At 36.2% G+C, this 24,385-nt stretch overlaps 1 protein-coding gene across 3 annotated transcripts in view; it reads left to right on the top strand.

Moving 5' to 3' along the window:
- The window catches only part of CAMSAP2 (calmodulin regulated spectrin-associated protein family, member 2), a 74,796-nt gene extending 50,882 nt beyond the window's left edge, over positions 1-23,914 (top strand). For 2 of the 3 annotated variants that reach the window (XM_010006679.1, XM_010006678.1), the window contains 11 exons: positions 7,600-7,693; positions 8,743-8,836; positions 11,226-11,296; positions 11,803-11,872; positions 12,589-14,791; positions 15,930-16,066; positions 16,623-16,843; positions 17,906-17,978; positions 20,013-20,128; positions 21,374-21,492; positions 22,992-23,914. In XM_010006679.1, coding sequence (XP_010004981.1) covers positions 7,600-7,693; positions 8,743-8,836; positions 11,226-11,296; positions 11,803-11,872; positions 12,589-14,791; positions 15,930-16,066; positions 16,623-16,843; positions 17,906-17,978; positions 20,013-20,128; positions 21,374-21,492; positions 22,992-23,297 — 3,504 coding nt within the window. In that variant the 3' untranslated portion in view covers positions 23,298-23,914. Of the gene's footprint in view, positions 1-7,599; positions 7,694-8,034; positions 8,038-8,742; positions 8,839-11,225; positions 11,297-11,802; positions 11,873-12,588; positions 14,792-15,929; positions 16,067-16,622; positions 16,844-17,905; positions 17,979-20,012; positions 20,129-21,373; positions 21,493-22,991 lie in introns of all 3 variants that reach the window. The other variant, XM_010006680.1, reaches the window with a different exon arrangement.
- The last annotated feature ends 471 nt before the right edge of the window (positions 23,915-24,385 follow it).

Genomic DNA, 24,385 nt, shown 5'->3' with positions numbered 1-24,385 from the left:
TCAGCATCCACAGATCTGTTTTGTTAATGATAGGTTTAGTCTTCTTTGGTCTGCTTCTATATGAAAAAGTATTTTACATCTCTTGTGATATAGCATGCTACAAACAAATTTCAGCAGCTTGTAAAACCACCTTCTTTTGACAGTTATGTTTTTATAGTAATTTCAAAATATTTTTTTAAAAAGCACATGTGAAAATATACAAACTGATTTTGTACAAAACTGTTTCACACTTTGTTGTTCTTACTGATTATTTGCTAGCTCAAGAATGTAACCAGTGATATTTCTGGTCAAATGTAATAGTGATCAGCATTAGTTTAAATTTATTAAAGTTTAAAAACAGGAAGTAATATTGAAGGGTTCTTCATGGAATTATTATTCTTCATACTCACTTCTGTGTACACAATAGCTTAACCTTTTCCACTTTCGTAAAAACCTGTAAACTATCTGAGTTAATTTCATTGATAAATCTAATGGTTTTATGCCCAGAACACAAGCAGGAGCGTAAGTCCAACAAATACAGTTGCTTGAATGAGTAATTTTCAATCATTCAAAGATTTTGCTCTTTTGGGAAGGGGGAGGGGGAGGAATTTTGCTTATTCTATAATTTTTTAAGCCTGTGTGGTAATACACAGAATAATTGAATTATTTCTTCCCTAATTGTAACTTTTTCATTCTTGTGTTTCTGTAAGACTTTCTTCTCTATAAAATTTGCTTCGTTTGCTTAAGGTTCTTGTGAGGCTGCCTTTAGGGAATGAAATACTTTTATGGAATCAGCATATCCATTGCAGATGGGATGTAATTGGTTTCTAAATATCTGGGTCATTTCTCTGCTTTTATGATCTTTACAGCAATCTCGCCAGTTGAGTCACAGGGGCCAGAGCTTGAATTCAGCTTTGTTGTCTCCTGTAGGGTTGAACCCAGTCCTTTCCCCGTAAGTAATGAGCTGCCACAGTGAGTAAGGGCAGTAGGACCAGACCCTGGAAGTCTAGACCATGTAGCTGTTGCTGTTTTGTATATACAAAGGTGTGTAGTGGTTCCTTTGCATCAGCTTTTGGTATTTTTAAATTTCAGATACAGGATTCTACGTACCTAGGTGTAAGAAAGCTGCTGCATTGCGGTCCCTCTTGTCTTCAGTTTCAAAACATGCAGTTTTGTAACCATATTTTAAATGATCTTGAGTAGGGCTCCTTCACTGCATTTAGATTGGTTTTGACTGCTTACAGATACGTGGAATAAATGAATTTCATTATTCTTTGTTTCTTTTCATGTCATTACAATTACTAATATATTTTTTAATAATAATGGTTTGAATTATTTCAGAACAGTATGCACTACAAGCTTCAGTTTTAACAAAGTAACTATATTAAATACTTTGTCAATATCCCAATGCATCAGACTACACCCCAATGCATCTTAAAATGCTACAGGCTCAGTAATTTTGCTGTTTCTGAACACTTTTTAGAGGGCATTTAGAGTTCTTTCAAAGATGTAGAGTATTTCTAGAACTGAGAAGGCCCTTTTGTGATCGTGTTTTTACAAGTTGCTGTGGTGTGGATACTTATTTTAGATGTAAATGCTACAAAGAAAGACTGCCAAGTTTTTCTTCTAAAACTTGGCATGAGAGCTGGCTAGTGCTAAAATTTGTTTTTTCCAGTGTTAGAGTTAATTTGCTTTCAAAATAAATTCCCAGTTACAGAGCTCTTACTTAGTTTTCCAGTGCATCTGATTAGAATATTTTTTCAATAAATGTACACGTTCTCCAAAGAATTTTATTGTAACTTTGAAAAGCTTCCATTGGGAATGGCTATTTTACACAGTGAATGTAAATAGTTAATGTAAGTTACCTTTATCTCATATATGGTATGAAATTATAGGATTTATAGAAGCATGTGTCTTTGTTACTCACCAAAATCTTCAGTTTGTTTTCAGGGTGAGTCATACTGCCACATAGGTGGCACTGTGCTTTCAGATAAAGGTCTGGTACTGTCATAGTGATGACAGAAAGAATAAAAAGATGCAAACTGATACATTGCAGAAAAAAAGCCACAGGAAAAAAAATTACAGCTGAGTTTTTGGGATAACAGTGCTCTGTCTTGTGTGATCCCAGAAATTACACTAGGTGTCCTGACTTCGTTCTGGTCTTTGAGAAGGAAGGGAGCAGAGCCTTTTGAAAGCAATCCATCACAAAGTGCATACCTTACATTCTTTACTGGGCACACTGCACTGTCCTATTACATTAAATCAAGGTAGGATGTAGATGATGTATGATACAGAAATTTAGTGCAGGACTTGACCAAGGTGATTGTGCCTACTTTTAGCTTTCCCATCAAAACACACAGAAACAGATTCAGATTATTTTAAAATGTGACTTAAGCATCCAGAATATTTGATATAAGGCTCAGATTTTGCAGTAGATGAAACTGTTGGCTTAGTTCTGTTTTAGCACAGAAGAAGAATAAGCTTCGTCTGGATTTCTAAACAGCTTTAATGTGTCACAATCAAGTGAACCAGAAAATAAGTTCTGTTGCCACTCCTCCTCTAAGAAAAATATATTTGTGAAGTTCTTCATAAGATGTTTACTAAGGCAGGGCTACTGAAGTTACAGGAAAAAAATACTTGAGTACATTCCATGGATATTTGAGGCACTACCAGGGGATGATCCTTGTTCCTGGATGTTTTCCTTTGAGACAGGAAATGCAAATAGAGATTACGTAAAAAATAATCACAATATTTTCTGAATCCTCCCTGCATATTTAACTAGAGGAAAGAACAGAATATCTTGGGTTCTCCTTGGTTGTGCAGATAGGTTTTTTTGCCCTGATCTCTTTCCTTTTCCTGTAAACTGCTTTAACCTGGTAAAGATTTTTTTATGGGGTTTTTTTTAAAGATCTTGTTCTTCGCCTGTATCCGGGAAATTACACAGAACTGAAAGAGATGTTTTATTGTGTCTTGACACATGTTCTGCCTATCCAAAGAACAAGTTTGTAGAAATTGAAGAACTTGCGTGATGTGCCATCACAGGCAGCATGAACCATCCTGCAGAACAGTGCAGCTTCTTCATTCCATTGACTCAACAGTTGATTAGCACTGCAGTGTGTGGTCAATATGTTGCTTTTGTGGCTTGAATAAAGGTCTCTTGCCATGTGTAATGCCTGAAAAGATGTAAGGCACATGTTTGGACCCTGACTAGAAAGAAAAAAATGCATCTCACACATTCCATTTGTCTATATGATGAAAGTATTTCTAACAGAGGAAAAATACATCTTTAGTTGTATATGGTTATATTCTTGATATTTTTAGATAATTATGTGCTAGTTTATTGTAGTAGGACCATAGGGTTCAGACCTCAGAACAAGTAATTTATGAGATAAACTGTCAAAGAGGGTACTGGCAGACTTGAATTATTTTATGTTTACCATGATTTGAGAGCTCACATAGGAACTGGGCGTTGAATCAGTTGACACATTTCTGGACAAGTGTCCATAAAGGCGCTCAAAGAGTCACCTGTCTCTTTAGGGGTGTATATACATAGAATCATGTACTTTTTGTCTGCATATAACAGCTACTACCCTTATGGTGTGGTGAGGCTTATACAACCCACTGTTGACACTATCATCCTGCTATTCTGTGTGTGTGGATTCTTGGGGATACAACAGGGCCACAAGTCTCTACAGCCACTGGGTTCCTGGGAGACTTTCATGTGCTGCCCCTCACTCAGCCTGGGGGCTTTCTCTCGTGGGCTGCTCTTTGATAACTGTAGAGTCTGCTGCAGAAGACACATAAATACAGAATGAAAGCTTTCTGAATGTGAAATGGAGCAAATCTGAGAAATGGTGATTATCTCTCATCTGTGAAAGGCATTTTTCTGACCTGAATGTGGGGCAGACTCTAAACTCTGCAGAATCACAACTAAGCACGGGGAATAGATACCTTATTTTTGCATTTAGTTACTAGCCTGAGCAGACAGAACAAGCCTTTGTGCTGTCAAAGGCTCAGTAGGCCAAATGGAAACGCTGGTTCCAGAACTTCTTTTTTTCTTCTTTTTCTTTCACTGCTAAATTGAACAGGAGGTTATAAGATCTAAAGGGTTTTTTAAATACTAAAAATATTTATTGTATTTGAACTTCTTGAATACTTGCGTTTTCTGATGTTGTGTTAATGGTGACTTCATAAACAATGTAACCAGAAGTTATAATCAGAACCGTGTCCTCTGTGATATGATAGTGTTCAAATATGTCACATAGATAAATTCTAGAAATAAAGGGCTACACAGTGTCCACAAGTATTGTGCAGCTTTTCCTTCAATCTCGATTTAAATAAAAACCACAAGCATTGCCAATCAGACTGCTAACCCAAGTCTGAACTTGAAATGAAGCCCCTGTAAGTGTGTGTAGCATTCCCTAGGGACCTGGGAGAGCAGCTGGCTGTGTTTGGTGAGGCAATTAGGTACCTAAAGTGGGAGTCCATCCAGGGATTAATTCCCATCTGGCTGGTTGAAAGTATTTGGGATCAGGAATGAAAAGGATTCAACCAGGGAACAGTTCTTTAAGAGACTATTTCTCTCCTGAGAGGGACCAAATGTTCCTGACTTATTATTTAAAGGGAAGCAGCATGGGTTGCTTTTACTGTTGTTAACCAGCCTCTTTACCTGCTTCTTTGTTCTGGTCTGAAATAAGACGTACTGGAGTTTTCAACTTGAGTTATTGTGGCAAGAGATACAACAAACTGGTAGTGCATGGATCATGCACAGAACTGTAATTTGGCCTTTTCCATAGAATTTGAAACACTCCAGTTTTCTTTAATCTTGATACATTTATGTTGGCACTTCTGTAACACATAAACTATGGGTTTGTGTTTGAGGTAACTGGGCTGCTAAACAGAAATTTTCGTGTGCATCGTGATACCAATTTTGTAGTGTATTTTTATGCTCATTTTGAGAAAATTCCTAGAAGCATCTTTCTGGTCAATTTTAGTTGTTTTCCATTCAATTTTTTCAAACCTGATTACAAATTATTTGTGTCATTTGGCTATATACAGCCTTGTAGTTAATATTCTATGAATGTGGAAATCTAAAACCTATAAATATTAGAAGGATATAATTTAAGGTGCATGATTGAACTTGTAATTTCCGTTAGGTAACTGGATTTAAAAAATAATAGTGTTTTAAATATTGTGGAGGGGGAATAGAGATAATAAAAGAATGTATCTCTTTTGTACAAAATGTTATAAAGCAAGCTAGCTCACATCTCCCTTTGTTACAGAAGCAAGTAATGACCTTAGATTTTGTACACAGAATATGGGAATAAGATGATCTTCTAAAATCTGTTAAACAGAAGGATTTTTATTTTACTGAAGCATTAAATGCAGTAGGTAAAATGTAACCAGTAGTGCAGCTGAATATATGCAACTAATGAACAGTCTGCAAATATTAAATGGAAAAAGTAAATCAGTGTTTAGCAAATGAAAGCATCTGTGAAGTTGCAAGTCTGCCATCTGCTGTTCAGTGGTTTTGAGCCAGTCTGAACTGCTCAGAGCTTAGTTATTTTTTAGTACTATTGGAATACTGTTACACTTCTGAATATTTTTGTGTGATAACCATGTGACAAGCTATTAGAACTCTTGTCAGCATAATTAAGGTAAAATCTATTGAACATCTATCTACATTTCTTTCTAGCCCTGGGTAGAAGGATTACTACAGACCCACAGTTAGTTTTTCCAAAATATTAAGTTATTGACCATCAGTCTTTCCCTTTGATCATTATTATTAATGACCCTTTCTGACTAATAATAACCTTGGAGAAAATGAATTTTCTGTTATGATGTTTTACCCTCAGACATCTAAAGGAGCCCCCATTCTAAACCGGCTGTGCAGCCAACAGTTTAATTTCTGCTTCAGGACATACCACTCTATAGATTTTGAAAAAACAAGCTGTCTTGGAATAGCTCAGGACTGCATAGAAGATATTCTCAGAAGGAATGTCTGAGTCCTTCAGAAAACAGTCATGCTATTAAATGCAGCATTTCGACAGAATAAATTGGTGTCTGATAATATTATTTCATATGGGGACAAAGATATTATTAGAAAACTTGATCATTCTTTTTTTCTAGTAAAAAATTCAATTTTAAAATGTAAAGGTTTTAATTTTTTTTCATTCTTAAAGAAAAATAAAAAGGGAGAAAGTATCTGATAGTTCAGTGTCAAAATGCTGTTTTTTTCAAGTACAGAAAGTTTTATAGGACCAGATAGTAGTAAAGACTTCTTCTTAAAAAGGTCACATGGAAATATATTTCTGGGTTTCAAAATCAGTTCATAAGTTGCAAGTGATCCTTATCTTGTTGTTAGCTTGTAAAAATTAAACCATCAAGTTTGTTAATTTATTTTCCCATCTAAGCTGTGTGAAATGTTAAATGAAAATAGCATGAAGTGGAGAAAATAAACCGGATATTAGAAATTATTCAGTGTTAATGACATGAAAAAAGTGACTAAGGACACTTGGCTTTTGTCAGTATTGTTAGCTAGACGTTATTGGGTTTTACTGTAGAAAGACTTTCTTTAAACTGTTTTAAGAAGTTGTTTAACTACAGTTTCCCAATTTAATGCATAAGTAGAAGTTTGCATTGTGTACGTTTTGAGGCTTCCTAAGACTGGTGACACAAGCCTCAAGCCTGTGCACCTGCTTGAGTCAGCTCAGGCCTGGATGCTGGTTGATCTCATTCAGTTGGTATTTCCAAATATGAGGTTACACTGAATCATATGGATGTAGCAGTTTGGAACTATGATAATTTGGCCTCTGAGCTCTTCAGCATTCATAGTCAACAAACCTGGTGTTTTGTTCTTCTTATTATATACCCTTAGAGCAGAAACTGCTGCTGTTCCTTCTGACTGGTTTTCCTCTCTATCTGTATTTTTGTTGCAGTTTATGTCCCCAGTTCTTTTTTCCTTTCCACTTTTTTTCCCCTTGTGTTGAATCTGTGTTTCATAGCTGTGTATGAGAAAATACAGCAGGAAGATGTATCAGCAATAGATTAAGTGTTCATCAACTTTTGGAGCCAAAACTTTGTTCTAGCCCGCATTGAACAAAAGCTGATGGTGGTTTTAATTTTGCATTAAAAAATTAGAAATTTGGGTAGATCTTCACAAATGAGGCAGAAAGCACATACTTGACACAAAGGCCTACATCAGACACAAAATTTCTACAGTAGAAGTAAGAGCTGCCAGAGTTTTTCATGTTAAAAAATCCTGAAACTTGTATTGCATAGCCTTGCAAAACCAGGTTTTCATTACTCGTTGTTACGGAAAAGGCTGGTCTTTTTGACAGACATCATTTTCCACCTGTGCTGTCCTGCCTGCAAAACATCAGGCCTAAGCATATGCTTATTATGAAGGATTTCAACCCAAACAGTCTGGTCAAGTTATGTGTATTAGATAGTTGGTGCTACAGGTCAGTCTTGCTGATCTCATTTTATGTTCTGAGAAATTGGTAGAGAAGAGATTATAAACTGGAGGAATGCAGAGGCATATCCTGAATGTTGCCTAATCCATTTGCAGGCTTGTGTTTGAACAGATTTTTTTATTATTATTTTTTTTCCTTTGGGTAGAGCAACTACATGGTGTTCATGGCAGAATTGTTCTGGTGGTTTGAAGTGGTGAAGCCATCATTTGTACAACCTCGTGTTGTTGTGCATCCCCAAGGTAATTATATGAAGGATCAGTTCTAATATGCATGTGTTTAATATATGCATGTGTACAGATTGTCATTGTGTTCACAGATATAGTGAATATTTTAGTTAACAGGATTTGGTGGTGTACAACCCCCCAATAGAAAGAGCAATGTACTCTTTCCTCATCTTCATCTCATCTCATAAATCACAATTAGATTTTGTTGTCTATTACCAAAAAATCATGTACATTGCTGTGGTATAATCACTTGCAAATTTCCCTGACCTAAACGAGGGAATCCATGTATGGGGGATTACAAACATAATACGGAGCCAAGAACACAATTCAGCTGGAAGAGCTTGTATTGCACAGAGGAGGTACCAAGAGAAAGAAACAGAAACATAACTCTGGGGAAAGTGAACAGGTAGTTCATTGTAAAATATTGCAGTTTTCAATCAGTAAATTGTCAAATTTAAAAATCCACCTGCCAGGTTTATCTTGAGATATGTTAGTGAGTTCAGAGTCACAGTAACTTAAAGATTCATCCAGTAGTGCTGTAATTGTTTCTCTAAGAGCTAGGGAAGAGATTTTCATTGTGTGGCCTTTATACCTTTTTTCATTTATGTGCTTTATAGCAAATACAAATCTGATTTATAATTGTAAATATTGCTAACTAATTTAGGATATGACCAAAATAGTATTTTCTAGCTGAAAAATCAGTTTGAGGATTTGAGGAAAAACATTTTTGCTGGAAAAATTTAATAATGTTATTGTTTTTTGCTGAAAAGATTGCTTGCTTTTAATTTTGTGGCTCTTTTTCAGTTTTTTTTCTTCATGGTTTCCTCGCTTGCTTTTTCTAGTAATTGTTGTCATTCTCCATTTCCTTAATTAATGTCAATATGGAAATTTTGGAGGAGGTAAAGCTGAAAGGAAGTGGCTGTGTTTTACCCTAAATAATGGAACCAACGAAATTCTTTAAATTTTTTGAAATCATTACTCCAGATTATTTCAGACAGCTTTTCTACTATGTATTTTAACTGAATATGAAGCTATGGTAACTAGAATTTTGTTCTTTCTGACAGCTGAACCTGCAAAAGATGCAGCTTCTGCTCACAGCTTGAATGCTAACAGAAGAAATTATGTGGATGGCCCATCTGGTTCTGATTTTGTAGCCAGGTAATAATGTCAGAGAATCGCTAGTACTGTTTCACAATTTTCTCCTTTCTATTAAAAATTAAAAGCAAATTTTCATGTTGTTTTGTTGCCTTTTTGCAATGTTCAAGGATTGAGTTACCAAATAAAATCTGGAGAATTTTGTGGAAGATCTCATAGTTCAGCTATTTCCCCCAGTTCCCAGTTGCACAGCAGGCAACCTGTTTGTATTTGTGCAGGTCATGTTTGCCACTGGTGGCTTGCTGACTTCTGAAACAGCCCTTACCCTCCAGCAGAGAAGTGTTATGGGGTCTCCTTGTCCCCTTCAGTTCCATGTGGAGCTGCTGAAGCCATTAGCCATACATTCATCCCTACTCTGACAGATTCTGTCAGTAACATAGTATCTGTTTCATCCAAATAGATCTGCTTTTTCTCTAAACATGTGGAATTTTTTTGTGCAGATGGTTTTGGCCTCTGAACTGAAGGGGACTGATTAGATGTTTTATGATAAGCATCTGACTTCAATTCATAACCACTTACAAAAGCCTTTACGTTTCTTAGTGCCATTACTATTCCAAATTTGACCAGTAAGTGTCTAAGTTGACACCAGTGTATTTTGTAATAATGCTCATGTCTCTGCAGACGTGTTCAGAGATAAAGTAAAAATAATGGTAAACTCTTATGGGTGGTGGATTGCATATTGTCCTAGCTTATCACAACACCGTTTTAGTGTCTCTGCAAGTGATGAATGTGTTAGAGTATTATGAGAGCAGTCCATGGGTAATAGAGAAAGCTGTGTCTTTCCTCGGGCACCCACGTACTTCATCCAACTTGATGATAGTTCACTGCATTGTAGGACAAAGGAAGGGCCCAAGAATTTATCTCAGATGGTAGGAATGTGCAGGTCCACTAGCAGAACAGACCTGACCGCAGGATGTCATGGTCCTGGTCTTCTTGCCCCAACTGCATGTCACTGCCCCTTGAATGTTAGACATTGTCTTTTCAGTGTACAAAGACAAAAAAAATAACCCAGTTGGAAAAAGTGAATGCTTTTCTGCTGGCTTCACTTAGGGAAATGAGTCAGAGGTTTGGATGGAGAGCCAGTCCAGTGCAGAGGAGGGAGTGGGACTGTGGCAGCAAGCAGTTATGATGTCTAAGGTTGCCATGGAACCACAGTCATGGTGCCAAAGTCAGTGTTTTATTGAGGAAAAATTAATTGTAGAGATTTTCTTTGTGGTAGCAAATTTTCACAGACTGCAGAATGAAGTTTTGAATACATGGTTTTCTTTTAAGATGATTTGCAGACATAATGATTTAAAAATTTTCACAGAAACCTCAAATGCTATTTAAAGCAGATGTCATGTAGCTAGTGTGTAGTGCTACTAATACAAAAATCAGGAAGGTATGAGAACCTATTTTGAATAATTTAATATATATTTATGAAAGATGTTTTTGGAGATTGTAAAACAACAGTATTTTCCATCAACTGACCTGAATATTTCCATAAATCATAAATGTTATTTAAAAACTATAAAAGCCCTAAACAAATATTTTGAAAATTACTGGTTGAAAAGGGCAGATTGGGAGTGTGCTTTTCAACTCAGGTACAAAATTAAAAACATGAAAGGATTTAATCCAGCACATTTTTGAAGTCTGCCTTCTTTAGAGATGTTTTACATACCAGTACATCCATCTTTGTTTATGTGTCTTTGTACTGATCCTGAAGAAGCACCTTGATCACAACACTGAATTATGTGAATCCTATTCTGGATTAACACAGCTAATCTATTACAGCCTTTCTCTATGAACAAAACAAAAAAAAAAAAGTATCTATTGTCAGTAGAAACAGAGAAAATCTTTGTAATTACTTGTTTGGTAGTGAATATCTTACTTGCATTTATGAAGTTGTGTCTATCACAAAATCTCCTTCATACACTTTTAGTGCATATTGCAGTCCAGACTCAAAGTACATGTTTCAGACTAAACAACTGAAAAGAGAGTTGCATGAAGAGTAGGTGATACTAGCTGCAGTTAGTCAGTTTTGAGGCTAGCAGGAACTGGCTCATTTTGTTAATACTGATGTTTGGGGTTTTTGCTAAATCAAACCTAAAAATGAGAACCTTCTAATAATGATATTTACGTGAAATAAATCAGGAGACAAGTTTGTTAACCAAACACTGCTATGTGACCATTTGTGTAGGAGAAATACATTTTTTACTTCTTGTGTCTATCTGCAATAGGTTCTAAATGAAGGTAATAATGATGTTCTCTACTTAATAAATTAGTGTTTCAAGAGAAGAATTGCACTCCACATTCCTCCCTGTCACAAAAAAAATAAACCTGTTTTTGTGTTCTCCTTTTGTTACGTGGCTTTTGGTGTATTTCTTATAAGTTAATGTCTCTTGCTTTATAGATTGGAGAGTCCAACTTATAAGCCATCTCACCAACTACATACACCCCAGCAGCCTTACTCATCTGTTCCAGGTAACAATTTACAAATGGGCGGAAGGGGCAATGAGACAGGGTTACTTCCGGCTAAATTGTTATCCTGCTTATATTTATTCACACATTATTTATGCAGAAATTACTGGGAGAGCTTTACATGAAAGGCTAATGGATGAGTTCTGTAATTTATAAAATGTACAAATTAGAAGTCTGTGTTTGTACCTCTTGTGTTGTGGATTTTTTTATGTTATTTTACTTCTGCTTTGATTATATGGAATATGGGTTTCAACAAGTGTTTGTAGCATATGTTAAAAGTATTTTTAGCATATTTTACTTAATAGGAAATTCTTAGAGGGATGAGGGCTATAATCTATATTCAGGATGAACTCAGTTGCTCTACTTTGTATAGTTAATACAGAAACAGTATTATTGCCATTGCAGTGTTCTAGGCAGTGAAGCAAACTAATTTGTTCAAGTAACAGCAGGCCATGTTAAAAATCACTTTTCATAGCAGTTAACTTGAGTTCTTTTTTAATTTCACTTAGGAGTCATCAGAAGGTCCACATCTATGTCTTACGTAGATGGGTATGTAGGGACCTGGCCCAAAGAAAAAAGGTAAGTAGTCTTACAATAGGAGTTGGTTAAAAAATTATTATGTATCATCTTAAATAGTAAAAAACACTCCGTTGTAGTTTGGGTTTTCAGAATCCTGTAATCAAAGCCCTTATAAGTGACTTGCAAAACTAGAAAAAGAAAGAGAAATCTGTATCACACATTAAGAACTTAGTAATAGGAAGCAAACTTCAGAAACCAGTTTTTTACATTAAAATTAGGTATATTTGGGATACTTGAATTGTTGGCATTAAGTCAGTTGGAAGAGTCACGTGGCTAATGAGCTCAGTAGTACTTAAACTTGTATTATTTTGTGGATAGTAAGAATGATCAAGCTTAACGTTTTGGTTTTCACTTAAAGTAGTCATAAGCCCTTAATCTGTAGGGTGTAAACTGAAGTAAAAGTGGTGGGCTATTCAGTAAGTAAAATTGTGTATCTTTTCACACCTTCCTCCTGATCTACTGTGGCAATTCCTATATTCCTTAAGTGCACGGGATTTATTCAAAATTAATAAAAATCACTGGCTATTTTTAAAGAAAATGTTATGTTCTACTATGTGCATTTTTATGTATTATATTTGCATATGAAGCTAGGAAAATACAGTACACTTAACATTGCCTTTAATAGTACAGTCTTAATATATTTTCAAAATAGGATGTCAGTATTTCATTGTTATTAATGATTGCTCAGTTACCTACTTTATTTTTATCTCCATTAGGTCATCATTACATGGAGTTTCATTTGACATTTCTTTTGACAAAGAAAAAAGCATTCCTGTAACTACTCCAAACAAAGGAATTACCAGATCTGTGAGCAATGAAGGCCTTACACTAAGTGTCAACCGTGCGCCAAAACATAGCAGGAAGAATCTGTCCTTCAAACCAGTAAATGGAGAAGAGGAAAATGAAGATATTGAAGAGGAAAAGGACATGGTAGCTCATAAAGACATAAAGGCCAATCAGTCACTTAACACCAATCAAAGAAATGCCAATGAGAACTACAGGTTTCCAAATGGAGCTCTGCAAAACAAGGCAGTTTTGGATGATTTTGGCAATCAGATTGCAACACCAAGCATTGAGGAGGCTTTGCAGATAATTCATGACACTGAAAAATCTCCCAGAGTTATCCAACCAGACCAAGTTACAAATGGGTTCTTTCTTCACAATCAGGAAATAAGCATCTTGAATGCAAACATTAAACCAAATCAGTCCACCCCTGATATAATTACAGACACAAAAGGTGCTTTGAGTCCTGTGACTGACAATACAGAAGTAGATACTGGAATACATGTCCCTTCAGAAGATATTCCAGAGACTATGGATGAGGATTCTTCTTTGAGAGATTATACTGTAAGCATGGACTCTGACATGGAGGAACCATCTAAATTTCTCCAGGATTACGACATCCGAGCTAGCAATCACAGAGATCAATTAAGTCCCTGTCCCAGCTCAGTAAGTACTAAATCACAGGCAGGCAGCAGTGCTTCTTCAAGTTCAGGGGTTAAAATGACTAGCTTTGCAGAGCAGAAATTCAGGAAGCTGAATCACACAGATAGCAGAAGCAGTGGAAGCAGTTCTCAGAAAACCACACCAGAAGGTTCTGAGCTGAACATCCCTCATGTGGTTGCTTGGACTCATATTCCTGAGGAGACATCTGTTCCTCAAGGAAGAGACACTACACAGTTACTGGCTTCTGAAATGGTACATCTTAGGATGAAGCTAGAGGAAAAGAGGCGAGCCATTGAAGCACAGAAGAAGAAAGTTGAAGCTGCATTCACAAAGCAGCGGCAGAAAATGGGAAGAACAGCATTTCTTAATGTTGTTAAAAAGAAAGGTGATGGAGTATCACCCCTCCGAGAAGAAGCAGCAGGAGCTGAAGATGAGAAGGTATTCACTGACAGTAATCGTTTGAAAGAAAAAGAAACTCTCAAATCAGATGAACAAACAAGTAAGGCTTCAGAAACAATAAAAGAAAACCCTGAAAATTCTCATAGCAAATGGTTAAAGTCTTCTGCTACTCCTACGGATGCTGAAAAGCAATGGAATTTAGCAAGCCCCTCAGAAGAAAATCTTAATGAAGGAGATATCTTAGAATATACAAAATCTATTGAAAAACTGAATTCTTCCTTACACTTTCTACAACAAGAAATGCAACGTCTGTCTCTTCAACAGGAGATGTTGATGCAAATGAGAGAGCAACAGGCTTGGGTTATTTCTCCTCCTCAGCCTTCTCCTCAGAAGCAAATTCGAGACTTTAAGTCTTCCTCAAGACAAATGGGAACATCTCCTGTTGCACCTTTCTCACAGGAATCTCCTCGCTCTACTCACCAATCTCCACAGTCTTCCAACAGGAAGAGTGCCTCTTTTCACATTAAAATGCAAAGGACTCCTAGGCCAAATGAACTGAAAATAACACCTCTAAATCGTACCTTGACTGCCCCACGGTCTGTGGATAGTCTTCCTCGTTTGAGGAGATTTTCTCCAAGTCAGGTTCCCATTCAGACTAGATCATTTGTTTGCTTTGGAGATGATGGTGAGCATATAGGTGAACCACAGGTAAGGGGAAATCTTTTGAAGGAAGTCAAGCCTGCAGAAGAAGCAGCAAAAGAAGAAGGACCAAAATTGCCCAAACAGTGTGAACAGAAGTTGGAGGAAAAGGAGATGAAGCCTATTGAATCAAATGTTTCTGAAGTATTATCGCAGCCTATCACAGAAACTGTTTGTCTCACCCCAAATGAAGAACAGCTAAGCCAACCAATTTTACCAACATCAGCTCCCAAAACAGCTAGCTTAATTGAAGTTTCTCTGTCAGACTTGAAACCACCAGAAAAAAATGAAGTATCTGTTGAGAAGTATGAAGGTGAGAGTGATAGAGAACAACTTGAGGATGACCAGAAAGTGTGTTGTGGATTCTTTTTTAAGGTAAGAAAAGCAGTGGATGTGTATGTCTGCTATTAGCTTCCTTTGAAAGGGAAGTTCTGTAATTCAGATACAGATTTCAGTAGTCACTGAAAGTGACTTTCAGGTCAGAGCAGATAGTTCTGCAACTCTCACAATGTGCAAGCATATGTTTTGTATTTGATTAACTTGGAGTCAGAAGAGTGGTAAGATTCTACCATACTGCAATTCTAAGTGTGCTAGAGTATCCTTTTCCATTCATAGCTGTGGAAGAATACTTGGGGTTTTTGGTGAGGAAGATGCATGCTAAATGTTGATTTATTTTAAATGTAAGCTTTGGTGACCTTAATAAAGCATGCATACATCTCATTTTCACTTTCCTATCCCACCCCTAAATTTAACTAAAAGTTTTTGAAGTACATAACAGTTTACTTTTTTTTTTAAGTGTTGAATTTCTCTGACTTGCACTTTGGAAAGCCTTTTTCCATTTCTTGGCTAGCTAAGGAATATAGTCTTCCAAGACTCCCTTTTGAAGTTGATACTTGGGAGGATTCCCTGTTTGTCTCATTAAAGAGTTATATTCAGACAGACTTTTTAACTATAATGTACCTTGTAAAAGAGTCGTCTAGACACTGAAAGCCATCAAGATTTTGAACTTCCATTTTGGAATACCCCCAAATCTTGTATCATGTATTTGAGATGTGCCTTTCTGGAAACATTGCTCAGTTCTAACAAAATATCTGTTTCAATCAGCAGATGTTACTTCTACATGCTATTAGCATGTAGAAGCATGTAGCAGTTACTGCTATTTGTGATAAATTACCTTCATCTCCATACACGTAGGATCTTCCAAAGCTGGATACAGGATTTTATGCAGTGTGGGATCTGACTCCAAACTACAATATTTCACTTAGCAAGTTTCCCCATATCAGTGTTGAATTTTATGTTTGACTTAGAAGGACAAACTCCTTTATGAGAAGTTTTTAGTAGTCTTAAGAAAAATCTTTTAAAGTAAACGTATTTCAAATATTGCAAAAGTATGTTAGAGTATTGCAACCCAGTTTACAGAATTAAGTGTCTAATGACTTGGCAAAAATAATTTGCTGAATTTAGAAATCTTAATATTTTTGGGTCCTTTTCCTTCAAATACTGTTGCTGCTAGGATGATCAAAAGGCAGAAAATGATATGGCAATGAAACGAGCAGCATTATTGGAGAAGCGTTTGAGAAGGGAAAGAGAGACTCTGCTTCGAAAGCAGCAGCTGGAAGCCGAACTAGAACATAAGAAGGAAGAGACAAGGTAAAACCATGTGTCCTGATCCAAGTGATCAGTAACAGTGAATGTAAAAATGTCTGATTTAGAGAAAAATGGAACTTTCACATCAAAAAGTTGCATCTTAATATCTTGGATATTTAATCCTAGAGTCAGATGTGCTGACAAGCCCAGCTGAAGACACATGCCAGTTGGTCCTGCAAAATCAGCGAGTGGCATCAGTTTGTAGCTCAGGCTCAACATATGAAGCTTACTGGCCTGAGAGAAGCTCCTCAGAGCACTGCCCTGCCCTGCCCTTTCTATTTTAAGGAAGAGCACATCACTTGGGGCTTCTTTCTGCACAAATGCACAGTGCTCACTCAGTTACAGGAGTAAAGCTAATAAACATGGTTTTGATTTTACTAGTAACAGCATCCCAAAAAGTTTAACTGTCTGAAAATGTTAAAAAGAAAAAAGTTCCTCTTATTGATGTGTGAGAATTCTCAGGTTCGAAAATCTGATGCCTGCAATGTCCTCACTGTGCTAGGTAAAAACTGTTAATTTGGAAAGTTTCTACTGCATTTGTATTTGATAACTTATTTAGACGCAAGACGGAAGAAGAACGTCAGAAGAAAGAGGATGAACGAGCACGGCGGGAATTTATTAAGCAGGAATATATGAGAAGGAAACAACTAAAGCTTATGGAAGACATGGATACTGTCATAAAGCCACGTTCCCTCTCAATCAAACAAAAAAAGCCACGTCCAAAATCTATTCACAGAGATCATATTGAATCACCTAAGACTCCAATCAAAGGTCCACCAGGTAACAAATGTTACTGAGGAAAGAGTCTGTTCATGGTAGAACACCAGCTTGGTTTTTGGTACTAACAAGCACATGCATTTATTCATGTCTTGTCCTAAATTGAAGCAGCATGTGACCAAACTAGAAAGCAAAATTTGCTTAACTGAAGTGAAAAGATGAAGGCCACCTACCTGCTATGCATGCATACATATATCAACAAACAAAAAGGTTAACTGTATGAAAACCCAGTAGAAACAACAATATGTTGCAAGTTAAATACAGAGCCATGTATTCTTTGTCAATCTTTTTGCACCTGTGGAACTAAAATGAGTAAAAGTTGAGAGATAAGAGATCAATAAATAAATAAAGTTGAGATTATTAATACTTAAATTCCTGCTTAATACAGACATAATTGAAATAAAAAGTTACTGTTATATATCTTGGAGATTTTTCTATTTTGCTTGTTTACCTACTGCATGTGTAATTATGAACATAGCAACACTAATTATGTGGGAAAATTAAGCACTCTTTTAGGTATCACATAATTGCAGTAATGATTGGAAGAAGTGTTGCCACTTTACAATTAGAAAAAAGCAACCAGGCTGCTCTGTGATCCTTTTTCTTACAACAGGGTATAGCCCTGTTACTCTGCATTTTGTCTAGCTGCTCCCCTCCATGTTTCAGTGTAATTTAAAGTATTCCTGTAACACACCTTCCAAGAATCCATCCCAAGCTTTAAATTAAATTTCTTAAGCTCTGTTTTATGAGAACTTATCAACTTTAATGGCATTCTTTGATTTGCATAGTGCCAATATTCCCATATCCATGCTTCACATTAATGCTTAGTCTGAGACCATCCCAGGTGGCTGTAAATGCTTGGGTGTCAGCAAGCATTTAGATGAAGTGCACCCCATATGCATGCAGTTAGATCATACATGGTTGTAAGAGTCTTTTATAGAAAAGCTCTTACTGACTTTCTGATGCTGGTGTTGGGTCTAATGAACAGACTCATACTACTTGCATAGGTTTATAAGCCTTAACTTTGTTTTTATCCAGGTTCACAGCTTTATCGTGTTTTTTCAGTATCTAGTCTTTCATTGGCATCGCTGAATACAGGAGACAATGAGAGTGTGCAGTCAGGCAAGAGAACACCAAGGTAAAGCTAAAACAAGAGTTTCATTTATTGTAATTTTATAATCAATTATGTAAACTTGCATGAATTTTCAAAAGGTTCTATATATACTGTGTTTTCCAAGAGCAGGCATGCTTTCCTGATTTGAAACATGGGTTGTTTCCACTGTCAGGCATTAGAGCACCAAGCCATGATCATTTGTTTCACAAATTCTATCAAGTAAACCAGTTGGGCAGCTATAACAGGTTAAAACAAAATGCTGTTTACACAGCCTCTTTAAGTTGTTTGTTTGTATTTAAGTCTTAACTTGTGGGTATTTTATTAAACCTGTATGCTACATGTAGCTACATAGCTTCTTTTCTTTTTTTAATATAGAAGTTTCTTTTCTATTTTTATTTCTCTTTAGAAGTCATACAGGGAAGTGTTAACTGTTCACTAGAACTTTAGACTTTTCCAAACACCTGAATGTATTTTGTATTAAAAAACACCTAACAATGAAATGAAAAGTTATAAAAGTAACAGAAAATTCATTTTATGTAGAAAATCTGTATTATAATTCTGAGGAAAAGTATTATTTCTGTGTAGCTACTTAATTATATTCAGATAAATACTACTTCTAAATAGAAAAGAAGTAGGGAAGAAAGACAAACTAGGAAGCAGGGTTTGATATGGAGCACTGCATGTTACAATATCGTGTCATTTTTTCACGGCCACTGTGCATCACTCACTCATCAACTCTTGACATGTCTCCAACTGGTTTCAGTTGACTTTTCAGTTACCTTGATGTCTTGAGAACTGACTTACTGGTTATTACATAAGGAATTTTAATGAAATTATCCAAGTATCCTAACATCTCTTGTTGTCTTTTAAAAACTGATCAGTTCTGATTGAGAGGGCGATTTCTTCCAGCTATTTTAGCTATTAGAAAAGGTTTCATGTAGCTTATCCACACAGAGTTTTAAGGAGATGACCCCTATCTGTGTAGTTTTAATTTTATGGTGCTTGTGACGAACAGTACATCTTCCTCTAGTTTTGGATTTGATTTAGAGCCTTAAGAATTTTAAAATACGATAAAATTCTGTGCAAAATGTTGAAAGCAACAGCGTTGAAAAAATGTCAGTATCCTTCCAGACCCATACTTTCACCTCTTCTTCGTGTCAGATTTGTCTTTGATGATCACACTGAGTGAATTTTAGTGATACCTTTGAGATCTCCTTCATGTCAGTGCTAATCACGAAAGCTGTAGAATATATTATAAATTATAAATGAATTTTCATCTACTGATGATTTTGCTAGATGTTAGCATGTACATAAATGCTATTACAAAACCTTCTTTATCTTTCTTTTGTTAGTAGAAAAGCTTTCATTCCAAGCTGAAAATTTGACTGGCTTTTGCCGTAGCCACAATCAAAAAAAACTTTAAATATCTTGTAATAATTTAAGAAAATATTATAATCCTGCTTAGACCTTTAAGTGCAAAGCTATTCATGATTGGCTGCTGACACAGCCTGAAGAATTACAGTGCCAGAAGTTACTGCTTGTGAAAAAAATAAGAAAGGAAATTGGTTTGCTGTCCTAAATACAGCAGTTCTCACTGCCAATTGTTGTAATAAGTATAAATGAACTAAATTTTTACATCACATTCATCATTCTATCAGGAATTGGCTTGTTTGCTACATGATGCGACAATGTTTTGCTAGTACCAATGTAAAAGTAACCTGAATTTCCACAGCCTAGAATATCTGTTAGGTTTCTGTCCCTCAGATGTAGCTCAAAAACTTATGATATCAAACTTACTATATCAAAAACTTATATCAATTATTATATCAAAAACCTCACCTAAATACCAACTTCTTGCATCACTCAAAATAATTTATCCAGAACATGAACTCAGTTATCCCATTAATTTCTACTGTAAATATCATACATTTAGTTTTATAGTCTACAATTTAAATGATTGTATTCTACCTTAATAAAGTTTGCCTTCCTTTTGTATTAGAAGGCTTCTTTGCTGAACATTGTAATTTTTTTTTAATAAATTTTTAAATTAATGTCTAGGTCTGAGTCTGTGGAAGGATTCTTATCTCCAAGTCGCTGCGGTAGTCGTAACGGAGAAAAAGATTGGGAAAACGCATCTACAACCTCTTCTGTTGCCTCTGCTACAGAGTACACAGGTTAGTGGCAACAGTGCTCAGAAACCTGGCTATTAGTGGTTCTGTGTAGGAAAAGTTTTTAGTTCTTCACTGCTTATTAAAAATTTCACAATCTGGTGTCTAATTCTTTATTATGCTTTAAGTCTTCATCCCTTTTCTCCTAATATACAGCACATGATATTGCAAAGACCTGGCATCATCAGGATTATAAAAGCTCCATTTTTGCCCAGCTATTAACACTTTGTTTGATAAAGACTAAAATAACTAGGTATTTTCAATGAAGTTATAGCAAGATCAGATTTGATTGATGGGGCTGCATAGCTCTCTCTGTGCTGGCAAATGTTGGTTTTGAAAATAATCTCTTCTCCATTCTGCTAAAATGACTACAGTCTGGAAAGGCACAGTGTTCATTCTGAAAATGGGAAGTACTTACCTGCTTCTAAACCATGAAACCTCAGTCAGTTTGTCCTACGTGAATGTCAAATTAAATTACAAGAGGGATAGTGAGACTTTGCCTGGGTGGTCTTGCTCACTTTTCGCATGAAGACCCATGGTGCTGAAGATTATCTTTGAATTATTCTTATGTAAAGCTTATTTTTAAATGAAGGAATGCACAGTTCCTGGGAATGGAACAGAAGGCTTTTTCCACGTGGTTTAGTATCTTCACTGTCAGTCAGATTTCACACAACATGTTTGTGTTGATTCAAGCCTTTTTTCCCAAGGCATAGACAAACTGAGATATAATCTTAAATTTAATTGGCAATTGCTTGTATGTTATGTTCCTTTCTAAGACCTGGAATTGGTATTTACATGTTGTTTTTTTCAAATGGTCTTCATACAAGTATGCATATATTTCAGAAATTAAAACAGAGGAGACTTCTCTGAGCATGGCATCAGCTTCATTTTTATACCTCTAACCCTTGAAATCACAGGGTGTAGATGAAGAAAAAGAAATAATTTTCTCCCTTATAGATGACTGAAATTTTAGTTAAAAAATACAAAATGTTTTGTTGTTCATAGAAGAGGTCCTCTGAGAGAAAATATATTTACCAAGACTGCCAATAATAATTATTTAATAATGAAAGACACATTTGTAAGCTAATTCAGTAACATTTTACTTGTTTGTGAAATTTGTGGTCTCTAGCCTAATTGTCTTTTACTCCTGATTTGTATCTTTATGCGTACCAGAAGTGCTTCATAATGTTTAAAGTAACTATTTCTTGGCTTACTGATTAACTTAGCTGAGTTGTCATTCCTCCTCCATAGGACCAAAGCTCTTCAAAGAACCCAGTGCTAAATCCAATAAGTATATAATTCAGAATGCATTGGCACATTGCTGCTTGGCTGGAAAAGTAAATGAAGGTCAAAAGAAAAAGATACTGGAGGTCAGTATATTTATCCTCTGAAAGTATAAACATCTAAGTCAAACAGTACTGCCTTCTCTGTCTTTTTTGTTGCTTTTTGGAAATAACAAGTGAGAAATCAAGGCAGTCTCTTTAATTTCAAGTAACTGGGAGTGTAATAACCTCCAAAAATCCTAGGAAAGAACAGTTGTAAGAAGGTGATGCTTAACTCTAGGATGCAGCTTATGGCACTTGGTAGGAGCTGTATGTGTTCAAGGCTCATGTCCTGTAGAAGTTGCGTTGGATGGAATAGGAATCTGAAGATTTCAGCTAATAATGAACTGCTAAATGCACTTGAGTTGACTTTATGGTTTGACCAAACCTGAATGGATTAAAGGATGACCAAAACCCCATTTTAGCGCTAGAGCATCTTTCAGGCACATCTAGACATATCTAAATTTCCCGTTCCCAAATACGCAATTATTATTGGGGGCTGACCTGCTGGAGAGCAGTATAGGTGAAAGGGACCTGGGGTTCCTGGTAGACAGGAGGATGACCATGAACCAGCAATGTGGCCTTGTGGCTAAGAAGGCCAATGGCATCCTGGGGTGCATTAGAAAGGGTGTGGTTAGTCAGTCAAGAGAGGTTCTCCTCCCCCTCTATTCTGCCTTGGTGAGGCTGCATTTGGAATATTGTGTCCAGTTCTGGGCCCCTCAGTTCAAGAAGGACAGGGAAGTGCTTGAAAGAGTCCAGCGCAGAGCTACAAAGATGATTAAGGGAGTGGAGCATCTCCCTTATGAGGAAAGGCTGAGGGAGCTGGGTCTCTTTAGCTTGGAGAAAAGGAGACTGAGGGGTGATCTCAACAATGTTTACAATTATGTAAAGGGTGAGTGTCAGGAAGATGGAGTTAGGCTTTTTTCAGTGATGACCAGTGATAGGACAAGGGGTAATGGATGCAAACTGGAGCATAGAAGGTTCAGTGTGAATATCAGAAAAAACTTTTTTACTGTGAGAGTGACAGAGCCCTGGAACAGGCTCCCCAGAAAGGTTGTGGAGTCTCCTTCACTGGAGACATTCAAAACCTGCCTGGACACGTTCCTGTGTGATGTGCTCTAGGTGACCCTGCTCTGGCAGGGGGTTGGACTAGATGATCTTTTGAGGTCCCTTCCAACCCCTAGGATTCTGTGTGATTCTGTGTATTAAACCTGCTTCATGTAATGGATCAAAAAAAATTTATTTGGTCTACAAATTATTTGTTAGGATGTTTGTTACTGAGGTATAGCTAAACAAGTTTATCTGAAATTGTCCAAATAAATAAGGTTTTTCTTTAGAAAGACATCTGGCTACCTTAGCAAATTCAGATCTGTGAGTCTTAGCAAAATGTAATGATTGAAAAAAAGGTCTTTTAAGTGGGAAGAGTTATACCTAAGTTTCAGCTCTGATAGAAAAGAAATTAAGAACTACAATCCAATTAGTCTGAATATTTTCTAATTACAATGCAAAATTCATATTGTGAATTTCTTTCTTTCTTTCTTTTAAAGGAAATGGAAAAATCCGATGCCAATAATTTCTTAATCTTGTTCCGGGATTCAGGCTGCCAGTTCAGATCTCTATATACATACTGCCCTGATACTGAAGAAATCAATAAATTAACAGGAATAGGTCCCAAATCTATCACAAAGAAAATGATAGAGGGACTGTATAAATACAACTCTGACAGGAAGCAGTTTAGCCACATACCTGCTAAAACTTTGTCTGCCAGTGTTGATGCAATTACTATTCACAGCCATTTGTGGCAAACCAAGAGACCAGTAACTCCTAAGAAACTTTTACCCACCAAGGCATAGTAGATGGAAAAAAATTTGCTTCAGACAATTATGATAAACTTGCACTTCATCTTTACTGCCTATAGGAAATAGATTTCTAGTTGCCAACAAGACTCTTAGAACTTAAAACTGGACACCAAGTTCTATTATCATATCCAACTGGAATGTAAACACAGTGTTTAGGAGTGCAGAAGATTATCACTGAGGTGAATATGAGTGATTATGGAAATGTCTGACTTGTGTGGAGATTTGTATGTGCTAATACAATATATAGAGTATATTTGCTCTGTATTTTGATTAGATACACTGAAGCACTGAATGTTCATCTTTAGTGACTCAAACTACATTTTTTTACATCTGTTGCCTTATATGTTTGTATTTGTGCTTGTCTTGAAATATTTTTTCTTCCACTAAAGAAATACTTTTTAATATTCTCAATACCCTTGAAGTTTGCATACTGACTTACTGTAAAGGCTAAATAAGAAGTTGTATGTCACCCAAGAACAGCTGAATGGGTTTGCTCTGCAAGACCCTTTTTGCGTGCTGTAACACAATCAAGATTCATTCCCCTGAGTATTTATTAATCTTTTTCAATTAAATAATAATGATTTGCTTATAGACTAAACAGTAAAGGAAAAACCTTTCAACTGTTTGAAGTTTCCTTCAAATGGATTATTTAACAACTCAGGGTATAGTTAGGTGATGCAATTAGTCCTGTTCCAGAAAGCTACCGCCTGAGATGTAATGACTGACCACGTGCATGTTCATAATGCCATTAAAATGCGAAGTAAAAAGATTTGGTAGACCTCTAAAGCAGTGTAAGCAAATGTGCATTATTTTGCATTGTTCCAGATGAAGAGAGAGCACATAGTCAGGTACAGCTTCTCCAAGGAAGGAATAGGAACTTGTGAAACATTTAGAACTAGGTCCTTGATGTTTGCCTGACAGAACACTAAAAAGATTCAGAAGAATCACAGAAGTCACTAGGTCACAGATCTTTCAGAAGTCATGTATCTAATTCCCATTGATTTTAAGATCCAGGCCACTGTCTGTTCTTCCTGCCTTCAGATCTGCCGGCTCAGACTTAAATAAATTTTCAAGGGAACAGA

Source organism: Chaetura pelagica, unplaced genomic scaffold (genome assembly GCF_000747805.2).
Source record: "Chaetura pelagica isolate M959 unplaced genomic scaffold, ChaPel_1.0 scaffold69, whole genome shotgun sequence".
NCBI classification, from domain to species: domain Eukaryota; kingdom Metazoa; phylum Chordata; class Aves; order Apodiformes; family Apodidae; genus Chaetura; species Chaetura pelagica.
Note: the sequence above shows the minus strand (reverse complement) of the source record. Positions and strands in the feature narration are given on the sequence as shown.